We start from the raw sequence: 21,028 nt of genomic DNA, 5'->3' as shown, positions 1-21,028 counted from the left end.
GTTTATTTGTTTATGATCAAAAGGATTGTTTGGATAACAGGGTGTGTCTAGATATACCGGTACCCTTAAAAATATTTTTATGAATTGCAATTAAGCGTAGAAATTAAACAGGCCCTAATACAGAGCCCATTTTTATCGAAATGCGATTATAGTTTTAATAGCAACTCGTAACGCTTTTTGGATTGAATGTGTAATGACTACTTTTAGCGACAAATTGACTTGGTCAAATACTGCATCTTAAACGGATAAATAAAATTGAAACCATTTATTTTCAATATTATCAACATTATTATTTAGTTATTAATACATTAAGCAGCAAACTCTATTAATCAAAAAGATTTGATATAACATCCGAATTCACTGCAAAAATGAGCTGAGCGATAGGTTTTACGGTTGTTGAAATTGTTCATGATGAGAATGACGATGACGACGATGATGACGATGACGACGACGAGGAGGAGAACAACGACGATAACAATGACGATGATGATGATGATGATGACACTGATGATGATGATGATCACGACGATGACGACCATAACGATGTTGTTGGTGATAGTGACGATAATGCTGCTGCTGTTGCTGATGACGATGCTGCTGCTGATGATGCGGTGGAGGCGGAGGAGCAGGACGAGGACGAGGACGAGGGCGACGACGACGACGACGACGACAACGACGACGACGATGATGATGATGATGATGATGATGATGATGATGATGATGATGATGACGATGATGATGACGATGATGATGACGACGATGATGATGATGATGATGATGATGATGATGATGATGATGATGATGATGATGATGATGATGATGATGATGATGATGATAATGATGATGATGATGATGATGATAATGATGAGATGATGATTATGTTGATGATGATGATCATGATAACGTTGATAACGATGATGTTGATGAAAATAACGATACTGTAAGTAGTAAATTAACTCATTAATTGTTATTATAATACACAAGCACATGCTAATGGATCTGTATCCGCAAGGCGGTCAAATGAAAACTCACTTGGTATAAATATGAAAAATTGAATCAAAATATCATAATGCGGAGTGTTAAAATGTGTTCAAATCTAGCGAAATTGTTGCAGTACTTTTCTACCGAAACCAATGCTTAGCCCAGTTATTTTAAAAATAATTTCAAAATACCACGATACACGTCAATTGGCTAACAAATACATTTGTAAGTTTAACCTCACTCAAAAACAGTATTTATTGAAGACAGGGCGTCAACAATGTCCGAGTTTCTTCAACGTAGCTTAAGTACCTAAAGTACCTTTCCGTTTGATTTATCGCAGGATCCTGGGTCCGCACCCACAGTCTTTTAAAGTGTCTGCATTAAAAAAGATAATAATTGTTGTTTGTAATAATCTTTGACAGCTCATAAAAACATGTAAATCATCAATTCGTAGAGTTTCAGTATGATTTCATTTATTTAAAAAATAAAGACGGTTAACATATTTTATACACACATATATTAGTAGCTATACGCCATATAACATGGGACATAATGTATATTATAAATCAAAGCGCTGAAGGCACTTTAGTTGTTCGCTGTTGTCGTCCTTGATTAGCTTGTTCGCATTGCATATGCTTATCATTGTGCACAGGCTAATCTTATTTGACGTGCATTAAGCCTCGTTTTCCATGAAAGCAGCCAATATGTGCATATTTTAATGATAAACACTAGACTGGCCAATGGCGTTTACAAGCTGGTATATACATTCACTGCTAGAGCAGAATTATTTGTCGTCTGCTGCAGACAGGCAGTGGTAATCGTTCCTAGCAGAGTGAGTTGTGGTTCTTGCCGTACTTAAGTCTTCTAAGCACCTACTGATTTGCATTTATTACCCATTCTCTTGAAACGCCGACTAATAAAGTGCGATAAACCGCCTTTAAGCACTTGGCACATTAACAAATAAGAACATTCCACACCTAACCGAGAACCGACGTCTTTAATCGCGAAACTATTACCAGAAATTGAATACCGCCAGAAACAACAATGAGCTCACTTCGATTAAATATAAATACACTATATTCATTGCGTCCTAAGCAATCAAACATATCAACCGAAAATACCAGCGAATACAGTATTATATATGACATCGATCTTATATATCGCCTCAGACATGCGAGAGCGCCACGATGAGTGAAGAGTGTGTGTCTGAGAGTTTGTTTACAGGTCCTACTGGCCTCTTCACGAGATTTGTGTAGCCCGACCTGAATGTTGAATGAAATGGATGTAGTAACACTTATATGAACACGATATATCCGTACCAATATCCATGTGAGCATATACTAATAATAATTAATTTTTTAATCGCCATAAGCTTGAAAATAAACGTAAATAGATACAACAAAGACCAATTCGGAGACTTTAAAATTTTTAAATTACCTCCCCTGCAATAGAAAATATATATGGAGACTCGCATTCTATGGAATATCAAAATCTCAATATATCCAAGTAACCAGGATAAATATACGTTTAGGTAATTAAGATATAAAACATACTGTAGTCCCGGCGGGGTTATCAACTGCACCAATACACCGGTAAGCAACCAGGGGAATATCATATGAAAAAAGAACTATCAAGCATGTTTGATGTGTTAAAGTGTGTCACAAAATTTCCCTAACTGCCGATGTCGGCTATAATTTCGGTATAAACATGCAAAGAAATTAACATATATATAATGTTATTGCCGGTATGTTATTGGACATTTTGTATGTCAAATGTTCATTATTTGTATTAAAATTAAGATGATGCTTATTTGCCAGAAAGCGTTTATTTCAAATTCAAAACAAGCAATAATCATACATAATACCAAAATATAAAACTAACAACGTTCAGAAGCACGCGCACTTAACAAAATTATTGCAACTAATGCAAGCTGTAATTAATATGTGACTACTTGCTATACAACCAGTATCATGCGAAAATTGATCTTATTTAATTGTGGTTCCCTCTTTGAATTTATGTTGCCTGTCGACTTTTAGAATAATGTGTCAGTAAGAAATGTATTGCTTGCTCTACAACCAGCATCATGCGAAAATGGATCTTATTTAATTGTAAATCCCTCTTTGAACTTAAGTTGTCAGTCGACTTTTAGAATAATGTGTCAGTAATAAATGTTTTTCTTCAGTTTCACATGTTTTTTTCAAGAAAATTAAGTGAAAGATGCAAATGTGTCTTATTTATTTTTTTGCTGTGTCTTCAATGTATCTTATTTATATGTGACTGCGTGCTTATTTTTTTTTCAAGAAATGAAAGATGCAAATGTGTCTTATTTTAATTTTATCCATGTCTTAAATGTGGCTTATTTATATAAGATAAAATGATATACTGCCAGTGTCATGCAAAAAAGGATCTAATTTCTTAATATCCACATTCACGCTTTGTTCTTTATTAGCACCGTCTTTAATTAGGCTATCTATTTAAAGTACAAATTACTGTGAACTTAATAATTGTGCAACGGTGATGTTGATCCATTATCGTTGTTTATTTAAAATGTAGACAACAAGTTAGCAATTAATGAAATCAGTTATTTTGGAAGTAAATCTAATTTTTTCTGTACAGTAGCCAGGTGGATGTGTATTGAGCGGATAAGATATGGATCACCACAACAAGTTTCTAATACACAGTATAGACTTCCCCTATTATTGTATTTGTTATTTACCTGATTGGAATAAATAAAGTGTTAAAGATCATTTCATGTGAAAAGCAGGATTTCTGACATAATTTCAATCGTTTTGCTTTTATACAAAATTTCATGGAACAATGAATATATTGGCGCGATGGAACACAATTTATAAATCAAGCTGACAGTATAGTATCCGTTTTTAATTATGTGTAATTTAATTCGCATCTCTCCCTTAACTCGTTCAATGACACGTGAACTTATATCAATTATAAAACATCACGTGCATCATTAAATATTTTTTTTTAATTATGAAAACATATTATATGTTCTACATGGTTTTGTTTAGGTTTTTTTTCTCAACCAGAGAGACATTATAAAACATTGTTATATATAAAGCGCTTTACTTTTCTACATTACATAAAGATATATCGATTTTTTTGTTAAGTGTACGTGCTTGACATATTTATAAAAAGGCAGTGTTTATTTTTGTAATAAAATCGAAAATTGACATTTAATTTGATGCAATCCACATTGTTTAGCGGCCAAGCGCAGTATTCCGCTCTCGGCGGCCGATGGTGTATTGCAATATATACAATGAAAAGCTGGGTTTCTGACATAATTTCAATCGTTTTGTTGACGCGGAAGTGCTTTTTGGTGGCCCAAAATACTATTGTTCCCTTTATTTAAACCTAAATCAGTATTTTTTACGCTTGAAGGTTTGTACAGCGGGGATTTCGGTACCGGCGCGGGTTTATGTGCTTGTTAAGAATTACCGAAATCCCCGCTAAGAGGCAACATATGCTGATTTATGCTTTGATTAAATATTGATAACTAAATTGCAAAAGTGTATAGCATATTGTATATAAGGTAGTACGATATCATTTGTTTCATCAGATTTGTTTGGAAAATACTTTCTGAAGACTTATTATTACTATGTCATGTTATATTTACATATACTTTTGTGTAACCAATGTTTTAAATGTACATTTTACCTTTTTTACATTCGTTTACACATTTTTCACATTAATAAACTATTTAATAATGGAAAAAATATTCTGATAAGAGTGTTTAAATGATTAACACTAATATGATTGTGTACAAATCAACATTAATGCAAAGCCAAAACCCAAACATAATGACATATAGACCCTTTAAGGCGTAATATGGGGGATTGGCGTAAACAAGGGTGATTTCGGCTCTGGGCGTACGAATGTAGCAGTACCGAAATCCCCGCTAATTATTTTCCAAAAGAAGTAACCGAATGGGAGATAATACATGTCACTGGTTGCTAATGAAAAAAAACACTATAATAATTTTGTTGACACTTGAAGGTTTGTACAGCAGGATTTCGGTACCGGCGCGCGTTTAAGTTCTAGTGTAGAATTACCGAAATCCCAACTGAGAGGCAACTTAATGCTGTCAAGAGTGCTTAATAATTAAAATTAATATCATTTTTTTGCACCTTAACATCCATGTGAAGTCAAAAACCATTCATACCGATGACCTATTGACCCTTTAAGGCGTAAATATGGGGATTTCGGTACTAGGCGGGCGAATGTAGAATTACCAAAATCCCCTTTTCATCATCGCACATTAGTGTAACATAAATGTTAACACAATATATGTAGGGAAACTCATATGATTCGCGTAATGTGAAAATGATTATTATGCTATAATTCGACCACGAAACTTTACGTGACTTAATACCGGACATTATGGAATGGAGCTACGCTGGCCGTATTTGACATAAGACCCATTTTCGCATATTATCATATCAATGCTTATATGAATTTGATTGCTATAATCTAATGCGTATTCGACACGGAATTATTGTCAAGGTTTTTTTTTTGTCAATATTTATCATAGCAGGGGACATTGCTGACATCAATATGGATACTGTTTTCATTTTCTGTCGAGAAATGATATGACTTATTATCAAGATTATTTTATAGTACGGTAGCGTTCTCTACACAAGTGAGATTTATTTGTACTGGTAAATTGCTCTTATACTCACCATTCGGACTCGACGATCGGCTCGAATAAAAATGTTAGTCGCTTAAAAGTACAAATTTATCATATTGAGCACGATTATTATTATTATTATTATTATTATTATTATTATTATTATTATTATTATTATTATTATTATTATTATTATTATTGTATAGGTTTTAGAAACTTATACCTTAAAAAAAATCCCATTGGAAAAAAAATCCCATGGGAAAAAAATCCCATGGGACAAAAAAATCCCATGGGGCAAAAAAATCCCATGGGATTTTTTTATTTTTTTAAAACACGATTTAACGCGTTGAAATCGCGAGAAATGCTCATCATTTGTTAAAAGGTAGTGTTTATGAAGGTTACATGACTAAATCTCTAAAAATCAGAAAAAAATCCCATGGGATTTTTTTTTCCCATAAAAAAATGGGATTTTTTTTCTATCAAAGTAAATTGAACGAAAATAAGCACAAATGCTTTAACAATGATTAAAATCGATAACTAAGCACAAACGAATGTGTTTTATGTTTTTGAAAATCCCATGGGATTTTTTCTCCCATAAAAAAGCTGGAGAAAAATCCCATGGGAGAAACCAAAATTCCCATGGGATAATGAAAAATCCCATGGGAAAATTCAAAAATCCCATGGGAACCCCAACTTTGCAAATAAAGTTCATAGTGAAGAAAACGCATTTAACAAGCAAAAATAACCAATTATAAATCACAAGTCAGACTTTTATCTTATACTTTATCAAAAATAAGCAAACCTTCAAGAAAAAGGGTACTTAAGTTTGCGAAATTTCGGTTTCGCAAAGTTTTTCCGGTGGCCGTTAAAAGTGAATTTGTAACTAATAATCACACAATATACACAATTAAAATTGTATGCATTTAGATTTATTTAGTACTGCACATTAATCATTTTCCAAAAATATGTAACAACATTATATTATATAATGCTGCAATACTAAAGTAATTTACTAATTAAAGGTCGCTGATGTGTAATGGATGTGGTGTCCACCTAATGATCTGGAGGTCACTGGTTTGATCCCCAGTGTGGGAGCATTCTTAAGAAATCTCCAAGAGACATCCAAGTACTGGTTCTAGGCCCAGGAAACGAACTCAAGAGCATTTCTCATATATGTATGTAGTTAGTACACTAAATTTCATCGAACTAAAAATTGGAAAATAAAAACTGAAACCCTTATTAATACATTTTATTTTGAATCAAGCAAATGTGGAAATTCATTAAAAATAATGAGAAAAATTAAAAAATTCTACTTTTAAGTAATCATGATAATTTAGATTATTTTCAGAATATTTAATGATGATAATGATACAATTATATATTACCTATATGATAAAAATAAAATATGTAATGTTAATTTATGAAAAAAAACGTTTTAATTTTATCAATATCATGGTAATTACAACTAGATACAGGCAATTAGATCAGAAACGTGCATTAATTATATTAATGATTAACCCAGACATTTGTAGTGATTTATGGTCACTATTTTGATTAACGTTCTATACATGACCTGTCATAAAAGGTATTTTTTAGCAAGTACTACAATCGGCAATGGTAGTCTGTATTGCATAAATATTCCACCGTCTATTATCAATTCGCTTCCTCAAACTGAACAAATATTTAATGTTTACATCGCGAAACGTAATGCATCTAGTTTCACTTTCGGTTTGGTTGGTTTTGTAAACACCGTAATTTCATCTTAAAAATTGGATGATTGGGTGATTAAATAATAGTGGAAAAGTAAATCACTTGGATAATAGGTCAAAATGCAACACAAATGAACGTTAATAGTGCTCTTAATATCAAAGTTTTTGTAAAAATTTTGGCGCTAGTTCAACGCGCATCGTATTCAGCCTCATAACAATAGACTGACAACCTTTTGGGTAGTAAAGTAGTAATACAAGGCAATATGGCGACCGTTAGCCACGAGGCCTATTTTACGGAGGAATCCGAGATAGCGGATGTATCACGATTGGGCGACATGCTCTCAAATACAATCTCTGCCATCACAAAAAATCATTCCAGATGTGGAAGGATTTTTTATTTTGTGTTGAAGTATTATACAATGAAAAGTAGTATCATTTTCTTTTATATTTTGAAAATAATGTATACGCATAGGTCATGCACAACAAATAAATCACCAACAATAAAAAAGTAAAATAACATCAGTAAATTATTGTACCACGTGGCTCGGCTATCATCAAGGTTGGTATTACCGGTAGGAATTCAATCCATCTATGCTGATTTCAGTCAAATCTCTGCGCAGAGGTTGACAACTTTAAGCGAAAATAGATGCAACATTTTTCACATAGAGACTCCAATAATTAAACATTTTTTTAGGGCATTCTTAGTTTTAAAAAATATAGCAATTAAAATATATGTTATTGTAGTATTTCTTCTACAAATGCACTGTTAAAAACCATTGAAGGAATATAATTTAAGGCTCAACACCATTTAACCTTTGTTCGCTTATTTACATTCCGTACTCTTTAAGCATACACACTAAACTCTTTGTTCTACATGTTGGTTTAAACTTATTTATTACGACATAGTAACATATTCACAAGTTACATGACATTGACATTGGATTGGGCTGAAAGGCGAACCTTATTGGAGCCCTCTCCCGATAAATAATATATTTACGCATGACATTATGTCATGACGTCGTAGTAAATTGACAATACAAGCTGCAAAATGCAACTTACAAGTTTAAAAAACATAATACAGAATGCAACGTATATACAAGTCCACTATCATTGATGGAAAGAAACACTAGCACTTTCACAGGGGAAATGAAATAGAAATTGAGGGGGGAGGGGGGGGGGAAGGAAACATAAACAGAAAAATATTATTGATTTCGAGGTTGTAAAAGGTCATGTAGAAATTTACGGAGAAGAAGAGTGGCAGAGAGAAGAAAATGGATGGCGGCTAGAATCTCTTGTTGATTTTATGAAGCGCTGAAAATGGTCTAATATGATAGCGCTGAACATGGTCTAATATGATACAATTTTCATCGACAGAAAGCGAAGGATCACCAAACAGAAAAACATATAGTGATGGAGAACATATCTGCGATACACTATTTATAAGCTGAGCTCGTTCTACACTGAACTTAGCACAATGAAAGAAAAAGTGGTTGCAGTCTTCAATTTCGTCACAAGAAATGCAGTTAGGCGAGTCATTAATGTTTTTTTTTCTAAAAAGATGGGCAGCAAGAGAACTACAATTGGTGCGAAGACGTGTAGGTAAAATTTGAAGATTTCGCGGCCCATGGTAAAAATGTTTTGGACTACTGGAAGGTTCAGTGTTAGTATTCAACATATTTTTTAATGCGGCAATAGATGGTGCATTTTGAATATGACTTGGCTAGGAATTGAAACTGGCGATGGTTGAGGGTAGAAATGTGTTCTTATAGAATGATGTTCGGAAGTTGACGTTTTGAATGTCGCTTCTATTTCTTAAAGAGTACGGGATAGACTGACCTACTGTAAGCGGGACAAGGTTAGCAAGGAAATCAGGAACATGCGAAATTTGTTTATTTCGCATAGATTCTAAAGATTCCCAACCGATTTCTGATTGAAGTATTTCAATAGATTTTTAGAATTTTTTCGAGCTCATATTGTTCGGCCTGTGTGCAATTGTCGAATAGGATGTCACCGTATTCGAGAATTGGACGAATAAACGAGATGTATATAGTTTCAAGGGATTGTCTATTAAGTTTGAATTTAAGTTTTCTCATTACGTTAATTCGTTTCCAACACTTTTCTTATATATAATTTATATGGGTTGACCAATTTAAATTTTCTGTCAGAAATACACCTAAGTGTTTGTGAGAAGAATCTTCTTTAATTGGAGTGTTATTCATAATGAGTGTAGGGTGAGCATGGTCATGTGTGATTCTATATATAAGCAAAGATTCTGTTTTGTTCGGATTGAAATTTACAAGCCATTAAGACGCCCAGACGGATATTTTTGTAGATCATCGTTCAGAGTGTTTGCGGCAAGAGTTGGATTTTCGACAATGATTGAGAGTGAGGTATCATCAGCAAATAATCTAATGTTTGCACAAATGTCATTAACAATGTCATTGATGTAGATAAGGAATAGCAAAGGACCTAGTATAGAGCCCTGGGGGACACCGGCAGGTTCGACATTCCACTGAGAACAGGAACCTGGTAGGACAACTCGTTGTCTACGGTTGGAAATATACGATTTAAACCAAGTAAGTATAATGTTAGATATTCCAATTTCGTTTAATTTAAAAATTAGGCCGTCATGCCACACTCTATCAAAAGCTTTTGATATGTCGCAAAATACTACTCTGACCTCTTTCCCCGAATCAACAGCTTTGGCAAACATATAATTAAGATACGTTAATTGGTTTGTTGTGGAATCGCTAGGTAAAAAACCCCGATTGGTACGGCGTTAGGATATTGAAGTCATGCAAGTAATTGAACGTATGATTGAAAACTATTTTTTCGAAGGCTTTTCCAATTGTATTTAGTAATGATATTGGACGGTAGTTATTTACAAGACTCGGGTCGCCGGATTTAAAAATTGGACAAACATTTGCGTCTTCCCAAATTGACGGGAAGAATCCCGTGCGAAGAGAATAGTTGAAGAGCGTACTCAAAGAACCAGACAATTCTATGGACAATTCAAGGAGCAATCGATTATTTAGTCCATCGGGACCAAAAGCTTTTCCTAGAGGCAATCCATTTACAACTAGTTCTACTTCATATGGTTCAAGAATAAGTTGACTGAGGCTTGATTGGGTTCTGTTTGTGACTCTCGGTAATGTTGGTATTTGGCAGTGGTCAGTATTTGACTGGGATGTAAAAAAAATGTTAAAAATATTTGCTTTGTCGAATGCATCATCAATTATTTTGTTGCCATATTGGATTGGTGGTATTTCGGAGTTTCCCGAGGATTTAATAAAGAATTTCAATGTGGCCCACCAATTTTTGGAACTTTTGCTGCTTGATTTTAATGTTTCGGTAAGTTTGTTAAAATAATTTCCTTTCGAGCATTTTATAAATCCTGTCGTTTTGTTTCTAATTGTTCTCAATTTTGGCCACAAAAATGGTGTATTAATATTTTTTGGCTTTACGATAAGCGCGTTTTCTTTTCCGAATATAACGCCGTATATTATTGTCTAGCCAAGGTGGGTCATTATTACGAATGAGGGCATTTCTGTTAGGTATACATTGACTGGATAATTTAATTATGTTGGCACTTATGTTTTTTTGCATAGATGTCAATATTTCGTTTTGTAATGAGTCCCAATCGAAATTGGAAATATCATGACGCAGTTTAGAAAAATCGCCCTTGTCAAAGAGTCAGACGTGTCTTGAATAAGTACGTTGTCGATTTTTATGAAGTTTTAATAGAGCATAAATAGGACAATAATATCTTGTTGTTTGACTTAGAAATGGGTCAGCAACACCACTAGAAAGAATGATGATTGGGTTTGATGTTAATATTTGATCTATTAAGCTTGCCGAAGATTCTGTAAAGTGCGTGTCTTCAGAAATTACTTGTGTAAGTGAGAACTGATCACATATGGACTTAAGCTTAGATGCTGATGTCGTGACATTGGCATTCAGGTTAAAATCGCCAGTTATAATAATGTCTTGGATACCAGTATCGAAAGCTAGATGTATTGAGTCTGTGAGAGCGGAACGTTGTTGGGGTGTGGTATTTGGGGGTCGGTAAAAAGCTCCAAACAGCAGAGGCCGGTTCGAGACAGTAATTTCAATCCAAATACATTCAACACCAATTATTTCTAAGTCATCTCGCCGCCTATGAAAAAGGGTTTCTTTGATAGAGATCACTTCCACAAAATTAAAGACTGGGACAATTATAAACTGTTACGAAATAAAACTACGGCATTAATTCGCAAAAGCAAGAAAGAATATTACAACAATGCTGTTAAAAATGGTACTAGTACGAAAAATATTTGGAAAAACTTGAAAATGATATCTAATAATGACAATGATCAAAACTGCGGAGTAAATTTGCCAAATAAAATTTAAGTGAACGGTGTGTATGTTGAGGACAAAAGTAGGATCCTAATTGCCTTAAATGAGCATTTTACAAACATATCAAATATTGTTGATAAGCTTAAATTTCACTAAAAAAACTTTGCTTATTTGAAGTTATATATCGACAAATCTTTAAACAGCATGAATTTTCTATAAATTACATTACCCCTCTCGAAGTAAGTATAATAATTGGCAATTTAAATGTTAACAAGGCTACGGGACTCGACGGGATCAGTGCAAACATTATAAAATACTGTGGAGAGCATATTGTTTTACCAATTACCTCGATAATTAATAATTGTATTCGTACAGGAATTTTCCCCGATTTGTTAAAACAAGCATATGTTCTACCAATATATAAAGACTCAGACAGAGAGGACTGTAATAACTATCGTCCGATTTCAATTTTGCCAACTATATCCAAAATATTCGAAAGACATCTTTCAAATTAATTGAAAAAAATCTTTCGAATAACAAATGTGTTGAATAAACATCAGTCATGCTTTAGAGAAAATCATTCTTGCCAAACAGCACTGATTCGACTTATTGATGAGTGGCTCAAATATGTATATAACGGTAATTGTATTGGTTCTGTTTTTATTGACATGAAAAAAGCTTTTGATTTAGTAGATCATGAAATTCTGTTATACAAACTAAAACTTCATCACTTTTCGGATGGTACCGTGTCCCTTTTTCATTCTTATCTTAGTCAAAGACAACAATGCGTTAAACTAGGAACTAGTTTTTCTACCCCTCTTACTATTAAGAGTGGTGTCCCTCAAGGTTCTATTTTGGGCCCTCTCTTGTTTCTAATTTATATAAATGATATTGGGTATTACTAAACTAATCAGACATAGACTTGTATGCTGATGACTCGACACTACATGCTACAGGGGCCAATCCTTCAGAAATTCAAACTAACTTACAAAATGATATTTATTCCATACAAAAATGGTGCACCCTCAATAACATGATGATAAACCCCAGTAAATCAAAATGCATGCTTATTGGACCAAATCAAAAAAAGAATATCAACCTTGATCTAAAAATAGATAATAATGCTATTGAAAATGTCACTTGCCATAACATTTAAGGACTTTATACTGACAAACATCTGTAATGGAAAGTACACATTGATAAAACATGCTCTAAAATAAGCAGTTAAATAACTTAACTAAAACGATATCAAATTATCTCGCTTTTGATAAGAAGAAATTATTTCATAATATATATATTCTAACATGTTTCGATTACAGTTGTACGATCTGGGGCAACGCTACTAAAACCAATTTAAAAAAAAGTGAATATTTTACAAAAACGCGCAGCGAAAGTCATTCTTCAAAAGCCAAAATAGAACACCATCCAAAGAATTGTTTTTACAGCTTAATTGGCTCTCGTTTAATAATAGATGTAAATACCACACGGCAATTTTGATATATAAATGTGTCAACAATCAGACTCCAGAATATTTAAATAATATTATAACTTTTTCTCAAAATCAAAAATATAACGTAAGATCTGCCACCATAGCGATATTGTTAATACCAAAGCAAATACAGTTTATAAGAAAAGAGCTTTTTCATACCATAGCATGGATATTTGGAACAGTATACCGATTGGAATAAGAATGGCATGCTCTATCTCTGCTTTTAAAAGGCAATATAAAGTACTTTTATTTTCTAATCAATAATATGTCATATGTTGTTGTTTGTTTTTTTTTCTAATCAATGATATTTCATGTGTGTCTGTCTAAAAGTCAAAATGTGTGTTATTGGTGTAAGAAAATATTGTTTAAATGTTTTACTTGTTATAGACCCGCATAGACCCGTGATAAGTCCCGCATATCACAGACCGCGGATACTGTCAGGACGGTGTTTGTGGAATTAAGCATTAGTTTTAGACGAATGGTCAAATTGAACCCATTACAGCACCTTTGCATCTTACCACAACCCCATTTATAACGACGTAGTACGTGGCGTGCTTATCAGAGTCAATTCCAATGACCGCATTCTGTGCACGAAAGTCGCTTAAATATAACTTGATCAAAAAGTTTTAAACAAAAATGATATTATTACACGCCGAAATGAATCTACCAAACACATTATCCAACAACTTAATACTTAATTATCCCTGTATGGAATGATACAGCATCATAGAGACGTAACAGGACTTACATTGTGTGTTCTGGAAATACAGGCATTTACCGGAATCAAAGACCTATAAAATGTATTCTATAGGTCTTTGCCAGAATGTACAGGAATTTCCCAGGTTTCACGATAGATAAGCCATGTAAATATGAATATGATTTTCAGAAATATTAACATCTTAGGTACTATCTTAATAATTATTAAATTATTACTCTATTAAAATGACAAAATATAGAAAAACTAAACTAGATAGATATGATACACAATGATAAGTTATTAGTATTCAAAAACACACGTCATGAATAAACAACAACAACAACAAGAGGATCATAGTGGTCCTTGGTCGCTCAACTGACTAGTATTAACGTTAAGCAAGGCCTGTTAACGTTGTTTTATGAAAAGAAAGGGTTTGTTGTGTCTGCAGATATATACATGATATGCGTTATAAGTAGTTTTTGTGTGTGTTAATGTTTTTTTAATAGACATTTGTTACCCGTTGCGGCAAAACTATATTTTAGATAAAAGTAATATGAGGACAGTTATTTAATAATGAGCATCAGCAAAAGAAAATGGAAGTACATTTTTCTACAAATTTTTGTCCAGCTTTGAGATCATGAGATTAACATCTAAGAATCTTTGGATGTTATAGGGGACGACTAGTTACAACCTGTTTTTACAAGAAGTTCAGCTTTAGATACTAAAAACAGTTTTTCAATAGAGCGAGTGTGGCGCGCGGTAAAAATGCCCTAGTTAAAAATGCCAAAGGTAAAAATGCTAGAGGTAAAAATGCCATAGGTTTTTACCACTGGCATTTTACTTCTGACATTTTTACCTCTGGCATTTTGGCCTTTGGCAGTTTTACCTCTGGCATTTTTACCTCTGGTATTTTTACCTACAGTCATAATTAAGGGATAACACAAAGATTATACTGATTATGATACTGGTGATGATAACCATGCTGATTGGTATTAATATGTGTCTTGTTCTGAGAAAACTGGGCTTAATTCATGTGCGAAAAGTGTCGTCCCAGATTAGCCTGTGCAGTCCGCACAGGCTAATCAGGGACGACACTTTCCGCTTAAATGGTATTTTTTGTTTCAAGGAAGTCCCTCTTTACCGAAAATCGAGTTTAGGTGGAAAGTGTCGTCCCTGATTAGCCTGTGCGGACTGCACAGGCTAATCTGGGACGACACTTTACGCACATGCATTATGACCAGCTTTCACAGAACAAGACAAATATAATAAATAAATAATTATTATTTTAATTAAATTATTGTTATACTCATCAGCAATAGAAGCGGCAGTAGAAGTAGTAGTAGTAGCAGCAACAGCTAACTGCAGCAGTAGTAGTAGTAGTAGTAGTAATGCAGTAGTAGTTATTTGAGTTTAGTATTGTTATTGAAAGCAGCATCAGTAGCATGATAAGCATTAAAAGCTCTTTCTTTATGCCAACATTGGACAAAGGTTATATCAAATATAGTTGGTACTAGGCTATCAGTATCTTGACGATGTTGGGCAAGCCATTTTTACCAATCATTTACCAACAAACACTATTTGGCGAATGTATGGCCAACGTTGAACCGCCAACTGTAGCACTGAGCAAACGGTAAAACCATTAGCCAACGTTGGCCAAATTGCAAAATGCTGACCAGTGGAGAAAATTCCATTAAAGATGGGGATATGATATCCTGCACAACGTGTAAAAACATGCAACACAAACTCCTGTTGATGTTGGGGGCAAGGACCAAGCATGACCGGATACACAACGGACTCTAATTTTTGCTAATATTGTGGATAAAAGTGTAAAGCCGTGTGTGGATGGACATGCGACTCTGTATCCTGCTTATAGAGGCATTAGATGCAGTGTGGGGGGAAGCATGCATTAACACACCCTGATGAGGGCGGGTAAAGTGTTTAAGGCGTAGTCTGGGAGAACATGCAACTTAACCTTCTGCTAATGGTGGGGAATGGATATTAAGCGTTGTGAGAGAAAACTTAACAAGAGCACCACATAACGGGTGCCACACTCGGCTGCGTAAGCTTGTCAGAATTTATTTTTTTAGAAGTCACAGTAACCTTGCCCGTTGACCTAGAGACCAAAAATGGGTGTGGCGTGTAGTACTTGAAGGTGCAGTTATATATGAAGTTTCAAAGTTGTAGGTGGAAGCACTTCGATTTTAGAGCAAAATGTGAAGGTTTTAGCATTACGTGGACGACGACGGACACGACGAGCTGGCTATGACAATACCTCGGGTTTTCTCTGAAAACAGCCAAGCTAAAAATCAAACTCCTGCTGATGGTGAGGATAAGGTTCTAAGAAACGGGCTGTGAGGACATGCAACTCAACCCCGCTGATTGAGCGGATTTGGGCATCAGCAATCATTTCAACAAATTAATTTATAAAATGTAAGAACGGATGACACACGACGACGGATGCTGGAGCGCAACCACCACATAATCTCACTATATACACACGTGACCTTAAAAACATCCAATTTTGTTGACATCCAAATGTTTTAGTAGAATTGCAAATTTAACTAAAACTGTGAACATATTTTGCAGAGAAAGTAAATGATTATATAGTTAAAGGTTAGCAAATCAAGCGCATAGACACTTCATTATTTCCACTTACCATTCTCAAGATGAAGATTCATAATTGTACTTTCTTTGATCATGAAATAAGCCAGTAGTTTGCTTCTTTGGGAATGTCACTGTGTCTAAGCAAAAACTACCAATGTGTATTGATTTATCTTTGTTTATTGATATATCTTTGATACAAGAGTTCCGCGGTCGGAGATGACCGCATTGAAGCCGGATTTTTGATTTAAATGACAGGAAAGTACCTTTCGTGTTTTTGTCAATGCAATACTTAAATTACTGAAATATTGTTCAAAGGTCAAAATGAAATGTAAGTACTTTTCAAGGCATGAGCAAACCAAGCATACCAAAGTTACAACAATTTTAACATTTTAACATTTAAGTTCACAGTGACCTTGACCTTCAAATGAATGACATTGAAATGAATGACCTTGAAATGACCAGTGGTCATCTAAGTGTGCTTGCAAACCTTTACGTCAAGTTTATTTTTTTTTATTTCATTTTATTTATTTTTATTTCAAGTTTGAAGACTCTAGGTACAAGCATACCAAAGTTATAACATGAAATAAGAACTTTAACATTTTTACATTCAAGGTCACAGTGACCTTGACCTTCAAATGAATGACCTTGAAATGTCCAGTGGTTACTTACTAGTTCTGGCCAACCTTCATGTCAAGTTTCAAGACTCTAGGTCCAAGCATACCAAAGTTATAACAACTTTAACATTTTTACATTCAAGGTCACAGTGACCTTGACCTTCAAATGAATGACCTTGAAATGTCCAGTGGTTACTTACTAGTTCTGGCCAACCTTCATGTCAAGTTTCAAGACTCTAGGTCCAAGCATACCAAAGTTATAACAACTTTAACATTTTTATATTGAAGGTCACAGTGACCTTCACCTTCAAATGAATGACCTTGAAATGACCAGTGGTCATCTGTTAATCCTGGCCAACCTTCATGTCAAGTTTGAAGACTCTAGGTCCAAGCATACCAAAGTTATACCATGAAATAAGAACTTTAACATTTTTACATTCAAGGTCAAAGTGACCTTGACCTTCAAATGAATGACCTTGAAATGACCAGTGGTTACTAACTAGTTATGGCCAACCTTCATGTCAAGTTTCAAGACTCTAGGTCCAAGCATACCAAAGTTATAACAACTTTAACATTTTTTATATTGAAGGTCACAGTGACCTTGACCTTCAAATGAATGACCTTGAAATGACCAGTGGTCATCTGTTAATCCTGGCCAACCTTCATGTCAAGTTTGAAGACTCTAGGTCCAAGCATACCAAAGTTATACCATGAAATAAGAACTTTAACATTTTCGAGCACGCCGCCACCCCGCCCGCCTGCCCGCCCCCCCGCCCGCCCGACAACATCAATCTATAAGCCGAGAAAAAAATCCGGCTAAAAAGCACTCCAGTAATTACAATCAAATTAGACGTTTTTTTATATTTTATAACAAAATAAGATGTGTACAAATTACTACGTTTAATTTAAACATAATACGTGCCAGTATAGTACAAAGGTATTCTAATTAACAAACTAATAATAACAGTATAAAAACATATAAAGCAATAATGGAAATAAAATAAAACACAAGACAAAAACACTCATAACAGTGATCTGCTGGCATCTACCAGGTCTTAAGTTTGAAGTAGAGGGAGAAAAACAAGAGCACCGCATAACGGGTGCCACGCCCGGCTACGAGTGCAGTTTTGAATTAATTAAAGCTTGTCAGAATTTGTTTTTCTTTGACCTAGTGACCCCAAAATGGGTGTGGCGTGTAGAACTCATAAAGGTGCATCTACATATGAAGTTTCAAAGTTGTAGGCAGAAGCACTTTGATTTTAGAGCAAATGTTAAGGTTTAAGCATGACGTGGACGTCGGACGACACGACGAGCTGGCTATGACAATACCTCGGGTTTTCTCTGAAAACGCCAAGCTAAAAATCAATAAATATATGTATGAATTTACAAATTTTGTTTAAGTCAACAGTTTCCAATTCAGCAAGTTACAAGAAGTACAATGCATTTATATGCAATTAATATCATTAATATCAAATAAAGGCAGACATAATGGCATACACAAACGCACAAGTACAAAAAATCGGAATTATGCTTACAAATGAAGTTCAAATGTTATTGAATTTGCAATGCCCATGTTTTTCTTGTTAGTAGGTAAAACACGAGAACGTATGACAGCACCTCAAAGATTGTTATTAAGTACATGAAAACACCTAATTATTTCATGATAAATATGGTAAAATGGTTAGGCACTTAATCACTACTTTACTTGAGAAGATTTATGCATTATGTTAAAATAGTTTTTGCTTTAGAAAAGATTAAAAAGTATTTGAACGTCATGAATTATTATTAACAATTTTAATGACATTCTTACCATAACCATAATGATGATAGAATATCCTTGAGATTTTGTTTCTGGTTACTACATGTACAAGTTACTAGTTTCGTAACATTTTCTTAACAATGTCATGCTGAACGTTCACATACACATTTTGGCAAAAATGTTAATATATCCATTATAGAATACCAGATAAAATTATCATTATAGCAAGGCGTATAAAACTCGTAATCTAAGCATAAAGAAGTGGTTCAATTTGTATGGCACTGTTTCTGTATCTCTAATCAATACAGATCATCAGGTTTTCTATTAATCACATGCTTTTCCAACTTTATCCTGCCTTTTTTAATATAAACAAAACATAATGGCTGAAAATCATGGTGAAAACATGTTGAAAATAAAATGAAATCATTATAATGTTCTTGTTTGCTTATCCAATATAGTGTAAGTAAAGGTAAGTTTATGCCACAGCGCAGTTTCTCCAAATATGTCAGCACAAACTGTCTAAATGCCACCTTAGCCAGGGAGTAGATCATACGCAAGTAACTGTTAGAGCGCGAGAAAAATACTAACTGGTGTTCAAAATAGTCACCAATGGCTGATTTTTCTATGATTTTGTCTGAACTTTTGAATGTTTGGTACATTTACCATCCTTATTAGACAAATTTTCTTACATGCAGGATGATCTACTTATATCTAATTAAACTCGGTATAAATCCTGAAGATTCATAATCAATATTAAAAAAGTTATTGAAGACTTTATAGGCAAGTGCCTGATTGACATGGTACATTGTATGTGCATTTTTAGGTCATACCAGGTACATAGCATGCACGACTCCTCTTTCACTCTTATTAAATAACTACATTCCCTTTCATTAGGCAGGTGGCAACAGAGAAACCCACACCAGATAGGTATAGTCAAGCCAAATATTACTGCAGTATAAGCTCAAATAAGTTTTACTTTTTGCCATCTGTATGACCAGCATGACTGTCTACTTTGCAGCCATGATCGAATAAATATCTTTCTATGTTTATTTATTTCAAATTTCTGTCTCAATGATAGAAGCCAGCTTCTTTTCTTCCCTTCTAATGTCTGAATTATGGTTTTGAGGGGAACCCGCCTTCTGGCTCCCAGGACTGTACTCCATATTGGAACCAGTCTGATTCTTTTGTTTCTGCTTATCTTCATTGGATTCAGATGACTGGTATCCTTTCCCTCGAATGTTCTCCATTGGAGAACCAGTCTGGTGATTTATATGATATTTCTGTGGATAGGAACCAATATGCTGTTTTCTTGGCATGTTTTCCAAACTGGACCCAGCTGTCTGGTTTCCTGTGATACTTTCTTTGTCTCTTTCGTAATGCTGGATATAAGAACCATCAGTCTGGTAATTCACATGAAAATCTGCAGCCAGTGTCTTTGGATCTTGTCTTGCACTGTCCTCATAATGTGGACCATTCGATCGGTTTCCAGCTTTGTTCTCCAGCTTTGAACCACACTGCTGTGTTTTTGAATGGCTTTTTGTTCGGGCACCCAAATCCTTATTGCTCACATAGTCTTCACCATTGGAACTAGGCCTCGTTGGGCTTGAAGATCCGCTTGAAGGGGTACCCAGCTTAGAATTTGCAGATGTGTAGCCTTGACCTTCAGATGACCTTGAAGCCCTGTCTACCACACCAGGAGCAGACACTGATTGTTGCTGTAAGGAATATTTAAAAGGGTAAAAAATATGCAATTTTAATGTTGGATAATTTTTCTTTCTATGTGTAAACAAGAGATGTTTTTCAAACATTATGCCATCTGATTTGCAGCAAAGTCATCAATATGTGCATTATTGTTCCTATTGCATGCCTATGTGACGTTGACTTATAATCTCGAAATCAACAAGAGCTGTGTTTGTGAAACACAATGCCCCCCCCCCCACTGCGCTGCTTTGAAGCCATATATTTTACCTTTCAAAATGTGCAGCTCTATGAGATAGACATGCATGCCAAATATCAAGTTGCTATCTTCAATATTGCAAAAGTTATGACCAAGGTTACAGTTTTGGGACAGACAGACAGACAGACAGACAGACAGACAGACAGACAGACAGACAGACAGACAGACAGACAGACAGACAGACAGACAGACAGACAGACAGACAGACAGACAGACAGACAGACAGACAGACAGACAGACA

The 21,028-nt window shown here is 34.5% G+C and overlaps 1 protein-coding gene across 9 annotated transcripts in view; it reads right to left on the bottom strand.

Annotated features, from left to right (window-relative positions):
* Window positions 1-21,028, bottom strand: part of LOC127862988 (multiple epidermal growth factor-like domains protein 10) — a 73,344-nt gene that overhangs the window by 15,887 nt on the left and 36,429 nt on the right. Inside the window, exon 15 of one of the 9 annotated variants that reach the window (XM_052402284.1) lies at window positions 18,001-20,545. The exons of the other annotated variants lie outside the window; for them this stretch is intronic. Within the exon in view, the coding sequence (XP_052258244.1) occupies window positions 19,886-20,545 (660 nt within the window). The 3' untranslated portion in view covers window positions 18,001-19,885. Of the gene's footprint in view, window positions 1-18,000; window positions 20,546-21,028 lie in introns of those variants that run through there. 9 annotated transcript variants of the gene reach the window in all.

This window comes from Dreissena polymorpha, chromosome 16, assembly GCF_020536995.1.
Source record: "Dreissena polymorpha isolate Duluth1 chromosome 16, UMN_Dpol_1.0, whole genome shotgun sequence".
Lineage (NCBI taxonomy): Eukaryota > Metazoa > Mollusca > Bivalvia > Myida > Dreissenidae > Dreissena > Dreissena polymorpha.
The sequence above is the reverse complement of the archived record's forward strand: the minus strand, read 5'-3'. Positions and strand labels throughout refer to the sequence as shown.